Source organism: Danio rerio, chromosome 14, assembly GCF_052040795.2.
Source record: "Danio rerio strain M-AB ecotype USA chromosome 14, GRCz13ab, whole genome shotgun sequence".
NCBI lineage: Eukaryota > Metazoa > Chordata > Actinopteri > Cypriniformes > Danionidae > Danio > Danio rerio.
In genome coordinates this window covers 50,875,764-50,900,763 of record NC_141034.1, presented here as the reverse complement: position 1 = coordinate 50,900,763, position 25,000 = coordinate 50,875,764, and the positions used below count along the sequence as shown (strand labels likewise).

Genomic DNA, 25,000 nt, shown 5'->3' with positions numbered 1-25,000 from the left:
CAACAACCTTACAGTTTTATATCTCTTAACAATAAAAACGAAGAAAAAAAGTAATTACTCAGGTGAGGTTAGAACATGGATCGACGGCGTCATAACGCAACGTGCTGACCACTGGACCATAAATGCACTGTTATGCTTTTGTGGCCGGAATGATAGTTACAGGCTGTATTTTGCTCATGTGGCTGCGAGACAATAAATAAGAAGAGCGTAGCTGCGGCAAAATAATGAATAAAAAGAGTGAGGCTATGGTCAAATAAATAAAAAATGAAAAAAAGTGTGACTGCTGAGAGTGCAAGCAGCTAGAAACACTGGCCCTTTCGGCCAAAAATCAGACCGGCCCACCGGAAATTCTGTAAATATCTCTGGCCCTTACTTAAGCCATAACAAAAAATTTAGCTGATCAAGATTTCAGAGAGACAAGTTTAAACATTAAAGAAAACTGCGCAAATTAAGTAATTTCAAGGGGGTTTTCAAGGTAAAAAATTTGGAAGTGATGACTGGGGGCAACTTATTAGTGAAGTTTCAAATTTCTATGAGAAACTCGTTCCTTACTGTATAATTAATAACTCATTGTTGCATATGATGCAAAAGTAAGGCAATCATGTACCGAGGGATTTTAATGAAGATGTATTTCCTTGAATTAAGGTCATGCTAATTAACCAGGGACTAGCTAAAATATAGCTAATGCAGTCACCACTGATGATTTTTTTTTCATATGCTACGATGCCCTAAACACCACTGCTTCTTCCTGGCTTTGAAGACGAGTAGGCCTTCAGGACTCTTTGGAAGTCTCTGTGGAAAACGCCTCAGTCTAATTAGAGATTTATTATTGCAAAAATAAACAACTTGCTATTACAAAGTGTCTGTGTAGGTACTATGATGATAATTAGAAATGTATTAGTTTTGTTCTGAGCCCCAAAATATGCATGCTGAAAGCTTCCTCTGATGAAATAGAGGCGATGTGCTTATTAAAATCGAACATTTTACTGAGTACATTATTGACTCTCTGCTACTCCTTCATCGAGGGCTGAAAAACCCTGCAATGCACCAGTTGAGGATCATGTGTGTCGTTTATCATGTTTTCAACCCACTTTAACACTGAAATTAGAGATTTTATTGTAAGGAAATGTGGCCCGCTATAACTGTGATATGATTCTGGTTGAATCAGAAATCGTTAATGAAAAAGCTGTTCCTTGGGACTTTATAATATTCTTAGGGACTCGATTATATGGTGAAAAGAAGAAGGTTGTGTGTAAAATAGAAAGAAACCCCACAATGTATTGCATTTGGAAAAAACAAAGGTACATTATGATTAAATGATCACTCCACATTCATACAGCAGGGCTGTCAAGTTCAAAAAAATATTTGTTGAATTTATTTAAAAGGCATATTGAAATGCAAAATGTGCATTAAAATTTTTGGTAAGTCAAAAGTTGAGTAGGGCCTATAATCCATGCTGTGTTCCTGCCTGTCCTGGAAATAATGGCTGTTTCTCAATTCCAAGAACGCAGAGAACGGACTTGCGTTTTTGTGAAGACCGGTCTTGCCAGTTAACCTCCGAAGAACGAACTCGGGAGACTGCGAGAACAGAGAGCGCGTCCAGAAGCGCAAAAAGGGGGTATGCACTATATGCGGCGCATAGGGGTGCCACACATGGAGGGGCGCCATTGTGCCAACTATTTTTGAATTTAAAAGTTTCAAATAATCCAAATAAATATTTGTTGTTAATGTTTATTTTGCATTTTAAACGAGTATAATATTGTACTTTATTAAAAAAAAAATAATCATACCACCCCTTCAGCTCTGTTGACCATTTGATTGATCCGTTGCAGCTGGATAAAGAATATTAAATAATAATTGGATTAAAAATTCCACACATAAATATATAGTCAGAATGTTCACATTTTATTAATCTGAAGTGTTAATTAATCCTTCTGTCAAGATCCATTATTATACCATATACATGTTTTTATAAATTCATTATGTATTATATTGATACATCAGGCCTTTTGGTAATTTTTTTTAGTTCCAAAAAAGTTTGCCCATAATATTTTAATAAAATTGAACATTTCAGGCAGTTAGTCTGTTTATTTTTTACGCTAAACGTTTTACAGTCTTTTTTTATTTCACTTTGTGAGAGGTGTAATGGCAGTTTCAGTCAATTGTTCATGCAAAAACAGACCTTACACCTCTCACAGTAAGCATGTAAGAAGTGATTGCATTTTTAAGTTCTTTTTCCCTTTACGACTCCCATATCTATCATTTTGTTTTGACAAATGTAGTACAAAAACAAGGCATGTCTAAGTGCTATAATCATTTAGTGGGGAAAATGAAATTGAGAAGAAATGTGGGGAGGGACGAGATGTACGTTTTGTGACTTAACATGCTTAGTATAATTATACTTCTACTACTTCATATTATTTCAGTTGTGTTTAGAAATGTATTTGTTTGAAGCTCGTTTTGCAAATTTGCAATTGCGCCCCTGTGAGAAATGAGATGCTGTGTTCTTCCCTGCTTCTTTCTGATGGTCACATGACCTTCACGCATTTTTTATGAAAAATTATTGAAACATTACAGCATTTATACAATGAGTTATTGTTTTTCCCCTTTTCACGATATATACTCTGCATAAAGACTTTACAAATATAAGCTACACAATATAAATAAAACTGATTTTAATACGAATTTCAGCAAATAAACACCCTTAAAGTGTTTATTCCTTTATTAAGATGTCCATGATCATGTTTACTTCCATAGTTTCATTTAGGGAAACTCCTGAGGTAAATAAGTTATATCTCTGAACTTTAATTATAAACTTGTATAAAATGCTGATCTTCCCACCTCCAGTCGCAATGACTTCTGGGACTTGTACAGCGAGTTTGGTGCTCAAGTCTGCATCGATGCGTCCTTAAAATCAAGAACACATCCGGGAAGTTTCACGCGTCCTCCATTCTTGAGTTTTGGAACAAAAATATGGCAGCTGATGATGATGTTACACGAGAACACAAGGACATAAGATTGCTAAAGAACCCATATTGAGAAACAGCCAAAGTCTAGAAAGAATTGTGCTATACGTTGGACATCTGATCTGTGAACTGAACTAGAACCTCCACTTTAATGATATGGGTCGTTTGACATTACTTCATAGATGGCGGCTATTTCGGAATTTCTGCAGTTTGCTGTTTTGCGTTCAGGTGGGTGTACATTCATTACACTGTCTGTTGATGCAAGTTTGCTCAGGTTTTGATGCACTCAGTTTTGCTTGATTCCTAAGTTCTCTTACATGTCTCTTCTGTTTTTATTCAAAACAGTTGTTTGAAAGGTCATGCATTTCAATAAAGAGTGAAATGACACTGGAATGGAATATATGCACAATATGCGATTATTGTTGTTGAGGATTGCGATAATGATATTTCTTATGATATGCCTAACTTTAAAAAATGCTATTTTAACAGCACTAAATAAAATAATTTAATAATTAGGTAAGGAGCTAATAAAAAAAAAATTATACAAACATTTTGGACTCTATTTTAACGGTCTAAGCGCAAAGTCTACAGCGCATGGCACAAAAGCATTAAGGGCATGTTCAAATCCACTTTTGCTATTTTGAGGACGGAAAAATACACTCTGCACCCCAGCGCATGGTCTAACAGGGCTGTGCTTATTGTTTTTATTTATGTGTGTGTTTTGAGTATAACGTCCATTAAACCAATCAGGGTCTCATCTTTCATTCCCTTTAAGAGTCAGTTGTGTCGTGCCGTAGCATGTTTGCTATTTACATGGCGGACTTTGTAAGTGGAAAAACTAGAAAGAAAACAGTTAAATCTGCAGCGCTAGGATAAAGAACAAGCCTCCTCCAATCAATCACTTTCTTACTTTCACTCTTTACTCCTTTACTTTTGTGGATACAGAAACAATGTTGTCCACTGAAGACATCCATTAGCCTAAATATTTAATTTAGTTTGTTTAGCGCAAAGATTAGTTTCAAAACTATTTCTAAATTCAGTTATAACTTCCAGCATATTAATTAATGAGCAATAATAATGAAGTGTGGTCAGTTGTATCCAAACACACGTCCTGTTCTTATGCCCCATATGGTGACGCATACGTCTGCAAAACCCGACAGCTGGACAAATCCAAACTTCTTTTTTTAATAAAGCAAAAATAAATATGCATATAATAATAATAATAATAATAACATTATACAAATGAAAAAACGGAAAAAACTCCTTAAAATAGCAATACTCCGACAAATGTGCCTTACCAGAACACCTATGAGTTCACAAAGTGGCACAAATGGATTTTTTTATTTAAACAACATGGTGCAAAACGTAAAAATTGCACTGGTCTGAAAACTGGTCTGACAACAAATCGTGTCATAGAAGTCTTGTGCCTTATTGTGCAGCGTGTGTGATGGGGCATTTAGACTTAAAAACACCATTATTGACTGAAATCCTCGGCTTATTTTCAGATTCTAATTAGCTGTGATCATTTTTCCCTATTGTCTCCCGGCATTAGTATTTATTTTCAGCTCTAGGTTCACATAAAAGCACATACAATTAATTACATTTATTGCACTTCTATGCAATATGCATATTCACATAGTAATATAATTGTTTTGATTATATTGTTCTGCCCTCCCTTGATCGGGTTTTTATTTGCTTATTGTATTTTGCATTGTAGATAATACACTAATTTTTACTGATAGAATATGAATTTAAATCAAATTTTGCTTATATTTTACAAAGTATCACACTGCACTGTTGGTAGTCTGCCATTTTATTTGTAATAGCGTGAGAGAGACGTTTTCCCTCTGTTTGCTGGGGATTGTTTAAGACGGGTCTGTTTCAGTCAGTTGGGATGTTTGCCATCTGTTGTTTGGGATGTTGTATCCAGGTGATTTGTATGCTGGTGGTTATGGGACTGGGGTGTGTTATAGACATTGAGGAACTACAGAGACTAGATTTCTAGGAATAGATGCTCTAGAGCAGGGGTGTCAAACTCATTTTAGCTCAGGGGCCGCATCGAGTAAAATCTGTTCTCAAGTGGGCCGGACCCCGGGGAGGAGGGGGGGTCCCATTCCTCCTTTTTTCAAATGGTACATTTTCGTACGACTGAACTCGTACAAAATAGCCACTAAACAGACAAAACGTAAAATAGTTACATTTCCTCATGAGATCACGTCAGTGTGCCGGGCTTCCCACAAGTTTGAAATATACTTGCAGTGGTGGCCTGATTGAAAAACACCTTTTCCGACAGCACATAAATGGTCAACTACACTCGACAAACAAAAGATAATGTGATTTTTAACTTGATTTTTATTTATTATGACACTGTTATATACCTTTTCTTTTCAATAGGTTAAAGTTAATTTAAAAAGGCTGTTGAAATAATAGCAATCCTCTATTTTTCTTACTTTTATGCTATTTAGGAGACATGTGCACCCACTGACAGGTAAAGGGTGCTCTCTCTCTCTCTCTCTCTCTCTCTCTCTCTCTCTCTCTCTCTCTCTCTCTCTCTCTCTCTCTCTCTCTCTCTCTCTCTTTTTATATATATTGGAAGTTGCTATATTGGAATGACATTTACAGTATTGTCAAAACATTTTAGATATGTATAAAGTATGTAATATATTAGCATCATTACATTAATAAAATATACAGCAAAGGAGAAATAAATATCTGAAAATAAAAATAAAGATAGACATTACTGCAAAAAAATTATAACAATTACTAGAATAAAATGTGTAGAATATTTAAATAAAGCAAATCAGTTGATTAACCTTTTCCATTGGTGTACAAATATTTTGCAGCCATTATAGATGTCATTTTGTTCTCTCCGGGTATAAAGTTTATCTGAGTCGTTTATTAAATGATTAATCATTTATTGTTTCTCTCGCGGCTGTCCGCGTGCAGTCAGCTGCAAAATGGTAAAATGGCAAAAACGCATACAAATATCGGCAGCTCTAGAATGCGAAAGTATTTAGGAGATTCAGAAACTACAGTCGGACGCATTTTGGCGGAAAAGGCGCGTCTCAGTGGGTCTGCAGAGTCCGCGAGAATTTTTGTATGAGTGACAGATCGCGCACAAACAGAATCAGCAGTAGGAAACGTGCAGAGCGAGAGAAAATTTTCCACTGGTTAATCAATCGCGAATGTTTAGTTTTCTTGGACGGATACAAAAAAAAGGTATGAGGTCTTTCTCTCTGAGATGGCTGTCAAATTGACGCTGATTCAGACTTCTGGATGGGATGAAATTAAGTTTGCTGTTACGCCATCCAGTGGACACAATTGGCAACGCGCGGCTGTGCATTTATACTTCTGCACGCTGTCTCTGTTGGTCTGCATTAACACTTCCGAAACGCTAGTTGGCAGTGAGGTGTAAATGTTCCTCTGTGTCGAGTTTCTTCGCTGCTTTTTTGCTTTTCCTGAACACTTTCGGGATGTACAAGTGGCTCAAACTCGCTCATTTTGAGGCAGGAACCGGCGGACGTGCAACAACTTTAACTATGAGGTAAACACAAAACAAAACTTTCCATCCGGAGCTCCTTCACGGGACTCCACACTTGTAAACAATCGCTCGCGCCATTTGCGTGGCTCTCGGTCCCGCCCAGACTCGTCAGCGCTACCAAGCCGACCAATCACAGAGTTTACGCTACGCATCGTTGCGACGTGTAGTTAGTTTTTTTGAGAGGTGCACGTCAGTGACGGCGACGGCCACGGCGAAGGGCTATGCGTCAGCACCGTAGCATACGCCGGCGTTTAACGCAGAAGTATAAATCAGCCTTTACAGATGGCGCTCATGTGCTATCTCTCTCTTTTTTCAACACTGTTAACAAATACTATAATTAAATGCAGAAATGTTGATATAACAGAAGAGTTAGCATCTATTTGGCATTCCAGTAATTTGCATGAGATTTGTCATCCAGATCTTATGTTTAATGCATTACAATGCAACTTTTAGCAGCACAGTCATGCCGAAACTCAATGACATGTTCACAAACCAAACACTGCTCAGACTCTCCCTGAGGAGAATTTCTGATGTCTGTTCCCATGAAGACAACTGATATTTTCACTCAAGATTGTGGTAATTGTGGAGTTACAGTAGCTGGGGGCTACAATACTGAAGGGTTACGCTCATCCACAGTAGGCTCATTGTAGGATTTTTTTTTTTAAGCTAGATGCTGAATAACATTACGTAACCTGTTCTGACGCGGCGGCGCTGTAAGAGGCAGCAGCATGCTGACTTTGTTTTCTCCTGTCATTGCAGATCTCGTCATTAGCGCGGCAAAGGATAAATTTGGAGCCATACAGTCCGAGTACCAGAAGGTAAGTGCATGTGACCATGCCTACCTGCACCTCCACGCGATTACATGCTCTGCCGCCACAGTTAAGTTGCAAAGACATTGTCTCAGCGCATCTATTGTGAAACGTTATTTTAATTGCATCTGAAAGCCAAAGAGTGAGCCTTGCCCTATTATGTGCTTCTTCTGGAAGAGCTCTTAATTGCTTTTGGCATTATAGCCTGTAGTAAACAGAGGAAGAAACTATTTGTTGCTTTTTATTAACAGTGTTTAGTAATTAATCAACAGCTCTTGCTTTGAAGTTCCAGCATCCAACTCCTGGGAACAAACAAACATATGGGGCAAAACTTAATGAACAACATTTCTCGTGTTGTTGAGAGGAAATGTGAGCTTGGGGACACACTTGCCTCCTCGTAGTATATTTTATCCGATTTATCTCTTAGCTGATTTGTACATGTACAGTTGAAGAATTATTAGCCCTCCTGAATTATTTGCCTCTGTAAGTTCGGTTTAATGGAAAGAAGATTTTTTTCAACACATTTATAAACGTAATAACTCATTTCTAATAACCAATTTCTTTTATCTTTGCCATTATGACAATACATAATATTTTCTAGATATATTTTAAGACATTAGTATTCAGCTTAAAGTGCAAATTAAAGGCTTTACTACAGGGGTGCCTAAAGTTTTTTTATATATGGCAAAAAACCAAACTATATTGAGGGCTGTGGCCAGAGTATATCTCTTTGACTGCCCCTTTACCAAACAGTTGACCATGTTTTACTGTTTTAAATAATGACTGTTAAAGTCTTGTAAAAAATAAATCAAACATAATCCTGTTCCACTACTACACTTGATTTTGGTTTTATTGTAAAAAAAAAAAAAAAAAAAAAAAAGAAAACTTTGAAATATTTTATGGCATTTTTCCAAAAATAAAAGTGATTTAGTATTTAAAAATTGGCGGTTCATTCCACTGTGGCGATCCCGGATTAATAAAGGGACTAAGCTGAAAAGAAAATGAATGAATGAATAGTATTCAAAAATGTTTTATTTTGAATATTTTTTTAAATAAATTGGTCTTACACTTCATATTTTACATTTTTTATAGTATATGTATTAATTCTGGTACTTTTACCATAAACCGACAGATCAACCATTATGGGATGTGTTAAAAAAATGCATTGAGTGTGTTAACTAGCAACATTAGGAGTTATGAAATGCAATCTGAACATTTTTTTTCTTGGTGGGGTAATTATGTTACCGTGTTACAACTTCTCTTTCCTGGAAAATTGCCCGAACAAATTTACAGGTATTTTCAAAATGTATTTTCGTAAAAAAAATTTTAAAAAAAGAAAGTATTTTCCGGAAAGGTCTGTATTTGTGAAAATTAAATCAAGCACGAGCCTGTAATTAATATTATATTAATATTATACATCTACATTTTTGATTTGGGAAAATGTACACATAAATTCATATTAATGTGAAGTAAAATGAGTTATAATACTCATACACTTGTCTTTGATTATCAGATTTAATAAACTACAATGGTAATTATACAAGTATATACACAATAAGAAATAAAGACACACACGATAAGAAATAAAGATTACGTCAAACAATTTAGTAAACAAAGACAAACAGCTTACAACACGGTAACATAATTAAAGACAATTATAAAAGTTAACAAAATAACACTGCCAAAATAATACACCTGAGAACAAATAAAAGATTTAAAAGATAAATATCATGTTTTAACTACAATGGACAGATGAGATCCAGCGGTACATTCTAGATCAGGGATGTCAAACTCAATTCCCGGAGGGCCGCAACCCTGCACAGTTTAGTTTCAACCCTGCTCTAACACACTTACCTGTAGGTTTCAAACAAGCCTGAAGGACTCAATTAGTTTAATCAGGTGTATTTAATTAGGGTTGGAACTAAACTGTGCAGGGCTGCGGCCCTCCAGGAATTGAGTTTGACATCTATGTCCTAGATGAACTGGCTGAAATAAAGCTGCTCTCGGCAGGAGAGGTGATGACGGAGCTCCCGCTGGCAGGCTGGGAGTCAGACTCCGCATAAGCTGAGGTACATCGTCAAAGACGCACTATCTTTGTGAATAAACTGCCAATTCAAGTTTAAAACTACATTCTCGCCTGAAAAACTCTTAAAATTTATTTTGTGACACGGTAAAGGAGTATTTTTAAAACGCAATGCATTCTGGGATACCTGTGCTTCGCAAGTTGGCACAAGTCACCTCTTTATGCGTTCTTGGCAAAAGGGGCAGAGCAAGTACACATCCGGAAATTTTTTTCAGTACTTGGCAAGATGTAAACTTTAAATTGGAGCAGTACTTTGTCAACGGTTGAAGACGTTTAACGAGGACACAAAAACGCAAGAACAAACAAGAACACATGTTGAGAAACAACCCATGTCTGGTTAATGATGTCAGAATTTACTGGTATTTTGGAATGGATGTGTAAATGATCTTTTCCTGAAAATTTCAGGTACGTCCGTGCCTGTGTGAACACAGCTTTTTGAATCTACCAGTAAAGGATATTTTCCGGATATTTACCGCTATCACTGTGTGAAAGGGGTAATGTATATAAGAGTGGTTTGTTCTGTAGACACTCTAAACAAATGTTGCATAACTGGGCTAATAATATAGACCTTAAAATGTTTTTTCAAAAGAATTAAATCTGCTTTTATTCTAGCTCCAGAAGAAAAAGTATTATAAGAAATACTGTGGAAAATTCCTTGCATTTGTTCCCATTTGGGAAATATTTGAAAAAGAAAAAAATTCATAGGAGGGTTAATAATTTTTACTTCAACTGTATAAATCAGCAATATTTTTATTGAACTGCAATATTAAATTCAAATATGACATTGTTTGAGAAATCTTTATGACGTCTTGAACGTCATAAACGAATACATCACAGCCTGTCTGTGTCTTTGCCATTAAAACTTGACATTACAAAAACAAACCAAATTTTGTAAATCTGTCGTAGCATGATTGTCATAAGGCCATTGTCATGAATATTTTTCTGGTCAATTTTTTAGGTGGACGAAAAAATGTGTTTGTCATTAAAATTTCTTGTCAAAAGTGTTGATGTCATTAAATATTAATTTAAGTGTCAAACTCAATTTGTAGTTGACGATGATAATGGTGCTGTTAGAAACGTCATGACACAATTAAAATGACCTCATGACAATCATGTTTATGACAGATTTATGAAATTAGCTTTGTCCTTGTAATTTCAAGTCGTCATGGCAAAGACTGCGACAGGACTTTGTCATAACAAAGATATCTCAAACAGTGTAGCCAATAAATTAAAAAGAGATATCAGAGAAAGCAATATTACTTCAAAACGTTTAGTTTCATTTAGTTTATGTTTTCGTTTGATCAAATAATCTAAATATTTGCAGACTGTCTGAAAAATATGAGGCAACAGTTCAACAGTTTTCAACATTGATACCAATTTTAAAAATGTATTAGAAGGATTTCTAAATTATTTTGTTTACAATATATTAAAATAGAAAAGGTTTGTTAGCATTCTTCATAATACACGGTTTAAGATTAAATTTGAGCGATATTTCACAGGGCTGAAGAATATGGAGTTAGAAAAGTCTCAAGTAATAGACACGCAAAAAGTTCATGCAAAAGACATGATGTATACAGTTGAAGTCAGAATTATTAGCCCCCTTCGAATTTTTTTCTTTTTTTTTTACATATTTCCTAAATGATGTTTGACAGAGCAAGGACATTTTCACAGTATGTCTGATAATATTTTTTTTTCTTTTGGAGAAAGTCTTATTTTTTTATTTCGGCTAGAATAAAAGCAGTTTTTGATTTTTTTAAACATCATTTTAGGGACAAAATTATTAGCCCCTTTAGGCTATATTTTTTCTCGATAGTCTACAGAACAAACCACTAATTAACCCAATTAAGCCTTTAAATGCCACTTTAAGCTTTATAGTTGTGTCTTGAAAAATATCTAGTAAAATATTATTTACTGTCATCATGGCAAAGATAAAATAAATCCATTATTAGAAATGAGTTATTTGAAATATTATGTTTAGAAATGTGTTGAAAGAAATCTCCTCTCGACTAAACAGAAATAGTGGGAAAAAATAAATAAGAGGTCTAATAATTCAGGGGGGCTAATAATTCTGACTTCAACTGAACATGCATAGCCAAATTCACATGCATTTAACCAAATTCACGTATGGATAAAATATATTTCGCTAATGCAAAACACCATTTACACGTGTATAACAGTGTACAAAATGTTTTGAAGGTTTAAAATTTGCGAGTTATCCCCACCCTGGATGTGTGTATGTATTTTTGAGACTTTTCTTGAATGATTTTAGACTCTTGACACATTTTGCAATTTATTTCATTGTTTTGTGATTATTTTTTTTATTTTTGTGAATATACATCAATATTTTGCGCATGTGAGTGGTTTTATGCATGTGAATCTTTTGCTTGAATAACTTTTGAGACTTTTTTAACTCCATAGAAGAACAATAATCTCAAATGGATCATCTTTCAATCAGTCAGCCTATAATTATATTCACTCTTCAGTTTTGGTTTTGTTCAGTTTTGCTGTGACACTTAAGAACATGAAGAGCTGGATATTGATTTGACTGATGCCAAATCCATGATTCACTCAATCTCTGGGACTGTCAAAATGGGACTGGTTCCCGTTACAGACCACAAGTGTTCTTCCTAGTCTTAAGTGATTTCATTTGCCATTTGTTTGATTGTTTATCTGATTTGGCTCACCGTCTGTTCTGTATTTTTCTGTTTTCGCTGTTTTGCATGCCTATCATCATCTGGCGCCCCCAGCCAGAAAACATTGTTCTGACGCTACAGGTAACTTGTGTGTTTTGCTAGTAGCGTGACGGGCCAAACCTGACCCAAATCTGACCATCCTCATTCCTTAGTTGCACCCTAACCTCACAAACCCCAACCCTGCACTCATTCTCTTCCTACTTGCCAGCGTAATTTTGACTGTGTTTATGTCATTTGTGTGGAACACTACATTAGATTGAATAAAAATGTAGCAGACCTAGAATTATTTCATTAACATTCTGAAATGTACATTTATACACTTACCCTAAAAAGGTAAAGCTGAGGTATCTTCAATATACAGCTTTGAGGATGACAGACTAGTGGTGCAGCTGATCACAAATCTCATAGTTCAGATCACAAAAAGTATAACAAAACAAAACGAATTGGAAAAAAAATGCATTGTTCAATAGAAATTTAATGACAGAAGTAGAAAGTGTTGAACTACTGAAACATATTTAATACTTTATACCAGGGGTCACCAATCTCGGTCGCTGGAGAGGCCGTTTTCATTCTAAAACGCTGCTGCTGCACCGTCTCAGTGTGGATGGGGAAAGACGGAGACATCTGAAAACGGAGGCGGGGCTGCAAACGTTCGCCTATCTGATTGGGGCTTTTCCTCAATATTAAGTAGCCCACACACAGTTCAGTCTCGCATCCTCTTCTTGTAAGTTAAGACTTCGCAAGTTTGATCAAGGCTGCAGTCTCCCCCTTCTCAGTTTGATATGGAAAACATACCGAGGACACGGGTAAATCTTCAAAGGGAACAGTGTACTTTATAACTTCATTCACATCACCTTGGCTACGTTGTTTCACTTTCTGAACAATAAATGTAAACATGATTTAAGGAACTGCCTATTTTCTTTTTAATATTACAGACAGCAGAAATGTTGAGGCGTCGTGCTGCATATATGAGCGTCATCTTCACTGTGTGGATATTTATAACAAAACGGAGCCGATAACAACTGCCTCCTTTCAATTTCAGTGAAAATACGAAACACACCCTCTCTTTTGCTGAATATCTGTTTTAATAATCGATAATTATAAAAGTATAACATACAATAAGTTTATACATTGTAGGAAATAAAGGCAAGCGATCAGTCAATGTACCTGGATTAATCATTAACTTTGCGCTTAACCAAAACATGTTACCCGTAAACAAGTAACTTAATAGATTCCAATGATCAAAGTCAGGGAATTGGCCTATGTCGTTAGATAAAGACAACAACATGAATGAAATATCACGTTTAGCAAATATAGTGAGATTAGATCCAGCGAGAGATGCTTGATGAGCAGTCCGACAAGCAGAGCTCTCATCTGGGTAGAAATGCTGGAGCGCTTGCCCGAGAGAGTGTGTGTGGTCACGTGATGTGCGTTTTCAGCGTTTTGGTGTGGACGGAGAGCAGTTCAGAAACGCTGGGTAAAACGCGAGTGTGGATGCAGATCGTTTTCATTCTACAACGCCGTTTTAAAACTAAAACGCACTAGTGTAAACGGGGCCAAAGTCACATGCACTTCTGGTGTGAGCTTTTCACAGACTTCAACAGTGTTAAAATATGTATGGCGCTGTGAGTCCCATCTTTAAAATCTGATCTTAAGTTTTTATTTTCTATTGGATTCATATCAGGTGTTTGGCTGGGCCATTCTACAGCTTTATTTTATTTCTCTGAAATGTCCATCCTGGTTTCATCTTCATCCTCCTGCTAATGTAGATGTTGACCTGAAGCAGCTGATACTCATTTACACTGAGGAAGCGCAGAAGGTTGCTGAAGAACTACTGAGAGATTTCAGCTGCTGTCTGGGCTTTCACTGCCTTTCTACAGCTCCCTTTCTTTATGTGTTCTATACTTTTTCCCTGCGTCATTCTATTTTATTATGCATAACTTAATATGTAAATTAATTCGATTTGTTTTCTTTGCATATATGGATTTCTTTGGTTGTTACCAACATTTGGGGACAATTTTAAGTCAGCAGCACCTTTAGAAATGTTTTCCCCAATGTATTCATTTTAATATATCATATAAAAAAAAATTTTATTAAACCATTAGTATTAAAATATTAGGAATACATTGTTACACTTCTTCAAGATGTTACAAGCTAGATTCAGTTGATCAACTTTCTAAGCATCACACAGTAGGCATTGGATGATCACCGTTTTCGAGGTAAACCGCGGTTTGAAAAAGTCTGGGATTTAAATTTGGCAAAATTTTCTGTAATATCGTTCCTAAGGTGTGTGTAAGATTTTTTTATTTACGTTTTTTTTTTTTTTTTTTTTTTTTTTAGGAAAACAGTATCTCCAGCAGAAAAAAAGATATTCTTATAAATTGTAAAGAAATCTGTGTTTTTGAAATAAATGAAGACATCAGAAGTCAGTGACTCATTTGGAGGATTTAGTCTGATATGTTTACTGCTACAAAATACTTTACATCTTTAACAAAATAAAATATATTGTGTTCAAAGTAGAAAAAAAAGGTTTTGTTTTTTCACCCAGACATTTAAAAATAACTTATTTTCGGGCAGTAATCACAATACTGTGATACCATGAAACTGAGACATTTTTATCCAAGGTTATCATACTATCAGAGTCTTATACCGGCGCATGCCTACCGCACAGTGAGTATCACGTCTCCAGATGAACTTTACACTTAATAACTTTTTAACACTAGCACTGTGTTCATTTTCTCTTTGCCATCCTACATTAAAATCATAGGTATTAAATGTCTCTTTCATCTCTGTGATTGCTAAGATATTCGCAGATACACATTTCCTGGTCTTAAGCTGTCTGCCGATTTTAGCTCAGCCGTGTCCCAGTAACAGGAGTGCGACTGCGCTAACACGGATGATGTCATCAGTAAATGAGCCCATCTAAAGCTTGAAAATGCTGATACGAGAGAAGCTCAGCGGGAATGACCGCTCATAGTAAAACGGCCAATAACCTCATGCCCTCTGTGCTTTAATATACGTGGATGATACTCTTATAGCAGCTAAGCTTTCGTCTCATTTCATACAAGACTTTCACTTCTTACCCGCATAGCAATGATGGGAAATGAGCTTTTAAACCACTTTAAGAGAGTTTTAAATATGGAAAGGCTCTACCCTTGGGGAGAAGCGAGGGTACTTGGTGACAGACAAAGCCTCTGGTTTATTCGGAGGATTAAGCTTATCCACCGGCTAGCCCGAGGAGAGCCCTGCTCATTCAGAAGTGTCCATAATGCCACGGAACGTGGATATGGAGGGGGAAAAAAATGTTTAACATTATTCCATCAAGTTATGCGCAGCATGGATATTTAACAGAGCCTGGTTTAATTTCCCTCATTTCTAAAAGCCCCTTTCCTGGATGGGTTTTGAGACAAGGATATTAGATTTACATTAAAAAGAGTGCAAAAGCTCTTCCTCTAGAAAACATATTGCGCGTCTTGGATAGGCAAGGCAAGGGTGGCGCAGTAGGTAGTGCTGTCGCCTCACAGCAAGAAAGCCGCTGGTTCGAGCCTCGGCTGGGTCAGTTGGCGTTTCTGTGTGGAGTTTGCATGTTCTCCCTGTGTTCGTGTGGGTTTCCTCTGGTTTCCCTCACAGTCCAAAGACATGCGGTACAGGTGAATTGAGCAGGCTAAATTGTCCGTAGTGTATGAGTGTGAATGAATGTGTGTGGATGTTTCCCAGAGATGGGTTGTGGCTGCATCCGCTGTGTAAAAAAGTGCTGGATAAGTTGGCGGTTCATTCCGCTGTGGCGACCCTGGATTAATAAAGGAGCTAATCCGAAAAGAAAATGGAAGAATGAATGAATGGTTAAGCAAGGCAAGGCAAGTTTCTTTATTTACTGTACAGTAGCACATTTCATACACAATAGTCATTCAAAGTGCTTTACATAAACAAGATCATAAAATGATTAAAAACAGATTAAAATGTGTTAAAACAGGTTAAAAAAGAATGAAAAAGACAAGAAAGACATAATAGTGTAATCTGTGGGATGCAGCACAGTGCTCATTCAGTAAAGGCACAGCTAAACAGAAACTGATCATTTCTGGAGGCTTATTCCAGCAGCGGGGGGCTCTAGTAGCTGAAGGTGGATTCACCCTGCTTTGACTGAACTCTTGGTATTATCTATGATAATTTATTTGATCCTAAAGATCTGCGTGATCTGTTAGGTGTATATTCAGTGAGCATATCTGTAATGTATCGAGATCGTAGGCCACTTAGTGATTTATAGACAGTAGCTATACTTTAAAATCTAAAAAGTGGAGGATCTATGACATCACCCTGTAGGCTAATCGGCTGCTAGCATAAAACTGGTCCCCATAAAAGCCCTATAGGATTTTCCCATAGGCTTTTCGAAGATTGCAAATAATAAGCTCTTGTGTTCAAACACTGTTTATTACACTTACACGTTTTGTCCAGCCGGATAATCCTCGCACGAAAATACAACTTTGAGCACGTTTGCCTGTGACGTCAGCACCACCCTGCTACAGACAACTTTTCTAGCTTATTTTTGCAAACATGGTTTAAGACAAAGGTTTACTCTCTCCGTTTATTACATTTATAATCCACAATATAAATTACAAACCAATAAATATGCAAAAACACATCTGTATAGACCTGCATGCCTTTTGGATAGTTTTTATGTGGGATACACATTTTGTTTTCCTTCACGGTTGTTGTAAAAGTTTTCAAACAGTATGTATAAATGTGCCTACGTATCATAAGACATATTTAAATAAGTGTATCGCTTGAGTACACACAGCCTGCTTACCCTAGTAACAGACGACAGAAATGAGGCGTGAGGGACAAGTCTAAGTATATGCCTGCAAGTTACATCATGGACACAGAACAACACTCAGTATTATTTTGCGTATTTATTTATAGTCACATATGCTGTACATTTTAAGGAGGGGTGGAAATATTGCAGTTATGACAGTGATGTGTTCAGATGAAGAAAAAAAAAGCGGCGAAAAAAATCAATTGGTCACGTTAAAAGCATAGTTTATATGTATGTATTTTTACACTTTTATTCACACGTTTGCATTACTGAGAGCAGCAAAGAAACAGGCTGCACTGTTCAATATCTTCATAACATCGTTTAATTAAAATAGAGTCTTAACAGTCTCTTCAAGTGAAGGCATTATCTACACACAATATGAATTCTCAATTAGAAAAATACTACAAACTATTAAGTACTATTCATGAAAATACTTAAATAACAGATAAATCCAAATGCCCAATAGAAGCGGGCTGCGCTTCAGACCAGTTGGGGGAATCCCTTATTATGGTGGGCATATCCCTTATTTTCACATCCCAATGTTGACAGGTATGGTTCAGCTTGATGACGTATCCGCTTGTTAAGTGTGACGTTACGCGAAGCGGCTTCCGGGTCCAAGCGCTCTATTGAACTGAATGGGGAGACTCATGAAATGTTAATATTAAACGTTTACAAAGCGATTTAAGGCTTTCGAAAATCACTATCGCAATATATATGTCCATGCCTAATATCCGATGGCCAGAAAGTGATTCGTTTTTTTAATAAACTGTAAATTTTTTGGTATTTGTTATGCAGCAAGCCCAGAGATTGTTGTGTACACTATGATTTTATATAAAATTAACTTTAATGTGTGATAGGAACAAAACGTGATCATAAACGAATGATTTCTCCACTTAAATGAATGGCGGCTTGGACCCGGAAACAGTGTACATATGTCACAAACACGTCACCACTTAACAAGCGGATAGTGTCTACGACACCGCCTGTTGTCCCATTTAGCAACTTGATATCTTTTTAAAGAAGCACAACCTATTTAAAAAGTCAAGAGTATGCTGTAACTGATGTGTTTTATGTCGTAGAATAATACATAAAAGTATCTTGAGTTTGTGTTAACCACAGACCTTATTCAAGCGATTTTACTGAAATCCCATTGAAAAAAACCCATTGGGACAAGGGTACAGGAACTGCTAAAATGCTAACTCGCTTTCTTGGTTTTAGCATACAAATGGACGTCATAGTTCCTCCACTCTACGCTAAATGTAGCCGGGAGCCAGTTACCTGACCTGAGAACAGGTGTGATGTGCTCTGATTTACCCTTATGAAGGCAATTTTTGGCCAAAACGCATAGGTGCCCTTTTTTTAATAATAGCGAATAATTAATAAAGACTTTTAAATTGTTTTTGTTTGTTGTTGATTATACTGTAGTGACCCCTCATAAATAAAGGACTAAGCTAAAGGAAAATGAATGATGTAAAGTATAGCTTTATAAATGTACTTTTTAAAAAATTAAAGATATAAAAAACTTTCAAGAATTTAACAGGGTGTCGGTGAATCCTTCTTAAATCCATTAGTATTAAAATAAAGCATTAATTACTCTTAAAATGTCTTAAATCTGTGTTGCAAAGTTCTTAGAAATGCAATCAAACCAACCTTGAAAAACAGATTGTGTTTCTGTTTTTGAAATCTTCGTCTTATTTGTCACCCACAACGAAATAGGCAAAACTCAGTAAAATACTTTTAAGGGTTTCACTTAAGCAAGCAGATCTTGCAGAGATTTTGATCTAAAAATAAGAGCTTATGACAGCTGTGTCAACCCTTACATTAGCAAAAAAGAACTAAAAATGCACCAATCCACAGGCCAGGTCCAATAATTTGCATGACTAGCCTGACTATTGACCGATAGTTATGCTGCATCCCAATTAATATTATTATTATATACTGTAATGTGTGTGTTTATATAGCACATTTATCATGTATGGCCATACACCCAAACAGCTTCACAATCATGAGGGGGCCATAGAAGGAGTGGAGAGACAGTGATAGAGCCAATTTAGTGGATGAGAAAAATTGGGAGGCCATGATGGCTAAGGACCAATGAAGGAAATTTGGCCAGGACACCAGGATTACACCCCTACTCTTTACGAAAAGTGCCATGGGATTTTTTTAATGACCACAGAGAGTCAGGACCTCGGTTTAACGTCTCATCCGAAAGATGGTGCTCACTGACAGTATAGTGTTTCCTTCACTATACTGGGGCATTAGGACTCGCACAGACCACAGGTTGAGCGCCCTCTGCTGACCTTTCTAACACCACTTCCAACAACAACCAAGTTTTCCCGTGTGGTCTACCATCCAGGGACTGACCAGGCTTAGCCCTGCTTAGCTGCAGTGAGTAACTGGTCTTAGGCTGCCGGGTGATATAGTTAATTAGTCGTAGTTATTATTAGTCAGTTCAAATATTGTTTTTTATTTCTCTTTCCATATATAATTAGAATGTTAAGAATGGTAATTAATTAGTGGTGTTTCGTGTTGTTGCAATTTTAATTTTTTTATTTATTTATTTTTTTTTTTTTTGTTAATTCGGTACTATAAAAGTATACAACACTCAAAAGATCATGTTTGCTGTTTGTCCAAACTACTTATTTAAAATGACCTGAAACAACACAATCTTGAGGTTTTTTGGGTGTAGGGCTGCACGATATTGAAAAATTTGACCTTGCAATATTTTGTTTTGTTTAAATATATATATTGCGATGTGAATAAAAATCTTTTATTTAGATTGATTGGGTTGATTTTGTAAGGGAGTGAATCATGTATAAAAAAAATTAAATTGCAAGGAAATTTACAATGGAAAAAAAAATATATATATACAGTCAAACAGTATTCAGATACATAAATGTAATAATGTAATGTAAAATAACACTGTATAGTCTTCATTGTATTAATAAATCAGTCAAATTACTCTTCATTAAAGTTACATATGCTTTACATTATCAATCTGTTATGCTTATTAGCAGTGGTATAAAGAGTACTGAAAAATCCTACTCAAGTAAAAGTAGCATTACTTGCCTAAAAATGTAGTGTAAGTAGAGTAAAAGTATCTGTTGTAAATATTACTCAAAGTATGAGTAAAAAGTAGCCCTTTCTAAAGTACTCAAGAGTAGTGAGCAGTGAGTATTACGCTTTTAAAAGCTGATGCGTTTACATGTAATTTGTGCATGTGTGTGTAAACGTAACATTCTGTAGTGCAGAGTTATTGCCCAGCAGGCACACAACATCATAAGACATTAACATTAGGTTAGATTGTCTATCCAGCTTCTAAGGACAACATTATTTGTTCAATAACAACATCAAATGACGTTGATGTTTGGTTGACTTTAGATTGTGTTGGAAAGTGACCAAAATGTCGAGCAAACATTCAACGCCATTTTGGCATCACATGCTGACACTTCCATGATTTTCATGGTAAAACAAGATGCGACATCCCCATGACACTGGGGTACAACTTCATACTGACATCATTCAATTCAATTCAATTCAGCTTTATTTGTATAGCGCTTTTACAATGTAGATTGTGTCAAAGCAGCTTCACATAAATGGTCATAGTAACTGGAACAGTGTGGTTCAGGTTTTAGTGTTTAAGTTCAGTTCAGTTCAGTTCAGTTTAGCTCAGTTCAGTGTGATTTAATCATTACTGAGAGTTCAAACACTGAAGAGCCAATTCATCGATGCGTAGCTCTACCAATCCTGAACCATGCGACATCATGTTGACATCTTGTGCCTGCTGGATGTTTAAGGCCATTTCGATCATCATACAGTAAACATCTGTCATCTTCTCATCAGTGACATGCATCTAAACAGTCTCTGGGTCAATGCATGTGATTTTGGACATCTTGTACACTTTTAATGCTTCCAAACAGTTTGCTGCAATTATAAAGCGCAAATGTTTTGAGGTAGGGTTGGGTATCGTTTGGGGTTATCGTTTGGGGTTATTTCAATACCGGTGCTAAATCGATACTTTTAAAATGGTACCGGTGCCAAAATAGTGCCTGAACCGATACTTTTTAGCCACAAAATTATTTGACAAAAAAAAAAATGTAACCATTATAATTGAACAATATAAATATATATTTATAAGTTTAAAGTAAACATCAATTCATGTATTATATATTTGAATTTCAATAATATATTTCTTTTGATCAACCCTATTTTGAGGTAGTTCAATATAAGGCGATTCACCTTCTATGTGTGATTTGATTGGACAGGAATCACAGGACTGATTTTTATAATCCCCATAGACAAGAAAAAATAAAGAACTAACTGCAGGTTGAAGAAAAGTAGTGGAGTAAAAGTACTGATTACTGCACTAAAAATGTACTCAAAGGAAAGTAAAAGTCCACATTTTTAAAACTACATACTACATTACAATTCCTGAGAAAAACTAGTCAATTACAGTAATTTGAGTATTTGTAATTAGTTACTTTACACCACTGCTTATTAGTTATAATGACTCCACAGATCTCATGTATTCTCAATTGTTGTTCTACTATAATATGCAACTTAACATTGCATATCTTTCGATGTGGCTATTGTGGACACACACATTGCAATATCGATGCTGAAACATTGAATGGGCAGCCTTATTTGAGGGACAACTTAGTTGTTTTATGTTCAATCCACTTAAATTTGCACAAACTAATATGTTAACGTCATGTTTCCCCAACATAAATCGATTGTGTGGAACCAAGCATTTTTTACAGTGTATACAATTGGTCCTAAATTTAATTTGGTGTGATGTTGAAAAGATTAAATATAGCTCTTAGAAACATGCAGATACCCTGATCATGTGAAAAGGGTCCATTCATTGCTAACTAGGCCCGAACTGCATCAAGAAATCATCTCAAATAATAACTCGGTATTAGTTGACATGGATGTATTGGTGATTTCAGGATTTCTAACCTGTGTATTTGTGTGTTGTATACAGGTAATATATTATGAGCTTGGGTTTGTGGTGTGTGCGGCGCTGGGCCTGCTGTTCACCGTGCTGCTGCCGCTGGTCGGGCTTCTCTTCTGTTTGTGCCGCTGCTGTGATAACTGTGGAGGAGAGATGCACCAGAGACAGAGGAAGAACGCAGACTGCCTTCGAGGACTGCTGACCACACTCTTACTCACCACCACCTTCATCATCACGTACGTTTTTCTACCTACATTAAAATTACCATGGTTTCCAGTGGTGTGTATGGTAGTGTTGTTAAAAGGACTAAAAGATCCTTAAATTGGATCATATTTTCATCTTTTAAAAAAAAACTTTGTTTGAAAAATGACTTGCTTAAATCCAAATGTTGCTTAAATAAACAATTGGTATGGTTTTTGAGTTTTGATTGGTAACTGGTACTGAGAACCATGTATTTTTCCTGGTATTGGTAGCGAATATTGAAATGTTGGGTACCGTGAATACAAGCAAGGAATACATCAGGATCACAACAATAGCAGGAACTCCAGGACAGTGGTGGGAATCTGAATGAAGTGTTTGATGATTCTCTGCTTTATGTGTTCAGCTGGCCACCTTTTTATTAGATTCCACTGCTGGGAGATGGATGTGTCTCCTCATGTCATAACCTCCTGGGGTTAAACCTTCATGATTCTGATGAAAGCGCAACAGGATTTCTCTATACTCTTCTATCTTGAAGGGTAAATTAAAGAGAGCCGGTTTCTCTGTTGGAAGTTGTCCTGTGTGCAGTTGTTCTAAGCGGACTCACTGGGTTTCATCATCCTGCGTTAACACAATTTTAAGTATTGCATGAGAAATGAGAGATGACAATCCCAAATTTCTAAAAAAAAAATGCTTTAATTGACAAAAACGACATGAATGAGGAGCTTTTCAGAACATAGAAATACTGTTAGAAATTGCCGTAAGATTCCATTCCATCAGCTCAATATCAGAATCTGATGAATGGACGGTTATATAAGGTTAAATGCGTGAAAGCCTTAAATCTGACTCCAATTTTAAGTGAACATCAAAAATTGACTGCCTTTCTAATTAGGAATGGGTTACATTTGATTTTAATGAATCAATTTAGAATTTTGATTAATATCTGATCCCATACTTTTCAGTTGTACATTAATTAGGGACTCAATGCCGCACAGAGTTAAAGGTAGCACCAACCTCCACATTATCTACTGGATAAAAGATTTCAGGAGGATTCAGAATGCATCAAAACTCCTTTATTTTCCAGATGAAAGTGTATTATGCCAATTACAGAATCAAACAATAAAAGCCAATTCAGAAGTAAATGCACATCAGTTACTCAAATATAAATCTAATAGTGTAGATGGAAGTCTAAATTATATATAGTGCTGAGCTTGAGAGCTCTTTACTATGTGCCGGTCTGGATACAGACTTGCGACCCTGAGACGTTTCGCACTTCTCTTAAATACCATATGAGAGCAATGAATGGCTATTTTGTTAAAGTTAACCCATGACTTAAAGATTTAGTCATCTGTTGGGATTTAATCAAAATTTATCAAAGATAGTGAGCAAAACCTTGTTACCAGTCACACCTGAGTATTTATCAATACCAGAGGGAAAGGAAAGTTTAGGAAAGAGGGTGTCAAAGTCTATCCTGGACCTTTTTCTTCAGATTCCGGAGATTTTTTGCTATATTACATAGCACATTTAAAACTGAGTAAAATCCATCCCTACATAGCCTAATAATTTTGCAATGACATTTTACATTTACATTTAGTAATTTAGCAGACGCTTTTATCCAAAGCGACTAACAAATGAGGACAAGGAAGCAATTTACACAACTTTAAGAGCAACAAGGAATAAGTGATAGAGGCAAGTTTCAGGTCTGTACAGTCTAAGAAGGAAAGTATTAGGAATTTTTTTTATTATTATTATTAATTTAGTTTTTTTTTTTTTTGTAAAATTTTAGTTAAATTTTTTTTTTCTTTTTGAGTACAGTTAGTCGTAATGTAACAAATGAATGAAACAAAATAATAACAGACGTTGATTTCTCAAGTGCTCAAACAGGAAAGCATTTGGCCTAATACTGATTCAGAAATTGCGTTAACCTTTCTTGGCTTCAGCAATGTCCAAACATTGAACATAAGTTATCCTTATTTCACAATAAATAGGCCAAATAACATTTTTTAGCTAAATAAATACAAACAAACTGAATTTACTAACAAAATGTAGGCCTAAAATCCCCTGTAAATAGTTTTTTTGTTTTGTTTTAGTCGTTGTTGTTGTTTTTGTTCTGTAGATAAATTACAATATTTGTTTTTAGTCAATTCATATTAAGATATATTATTTCTGCGAGAGTCCCACGAAAAGTTTTATTCTCGGCTCGTTGGGTCCCAAGGTACTTCGTGGGAGTGCTAGGCTGCGTCCGAAACCTCATACTTCCATACTATATAGTATGCTAAAATCAGTATGCGAGCCGAGTAGTGTGTCCGAATTCATAGAATTCGAAAATTAGTATGCGAGAAGTACCCGGATGACTTACTACTTCCGGCGAGATTCTGGAGTGCGCATCCCATGCACGCTGCGCTATCCCATAATGCCCCGCGAGAGAATTCATGAATGGAATAGAGGCGACGCAACTGACGCAGGTAGGTCACGTGATTATGACAAAATGGCGGATGTAGTACGTACGAACTTCATTCATACTTTTCACATTCATACTGTGTAGAACGTACTTTTCTAACGGCCGAGTAGTACGTTTATATTTAAATGCATTACCAACTGAGTAGTAGGCGGTTTCGGACGCAACCCTAGTCTCTACATTACACCCACATGACTAATCTCCATTATGCTTGCCTTGTTTACTGTTGTTTACTAGGCTGCCAATACTACAATCAGCCACTCTAGTGCTGGGTTCACACCAAACACGGAACCAAGTATTCATGTGAATAAATTACATAAAAAGGCAATGCAAACGCGTGAGTAGAGGCAAATTATTGGCACGAATGACATCGAATGTGCAATTTGTTTTGCTGCAAACACCGGAATTTGTCTAAATCACATAAATCAGAGGTGCCCAAACATTTTCTAATGATGAAGGGCCAAAAACTAAACTTGATTATGGGTCAA

The 25,000-nt window shown here is 36.1% G+C and overlaps 1 protein-coding gene across 28 annotated transcripts in view; it reads left to right on the top strand.

The window, feature by feature from the left end:
- Positions 1–25,000, top strand: part of prom1a (prominin 1a) — a 168,166-nt gene that overhangs the window by 66,018 nt on the left and 77,148 nt on the right. For 17 of the 28 annotated variants that reach the window (XM_087280156.1, XM_087280133.1, XM_087280147.1 and 14 more), the window contains exons 2-4: positions 7,267–7,325; positions 12,147–12,173; positions 21,887–22,092. In XM_087280156.1, coding sequence (XP_087136282.1) covers positions 7,267–7,325; positions 12,147–12,173; positions 21,887–22,092 — 292 coding nt within the window. 28 annotated transcript variants of the gene reach the window in all.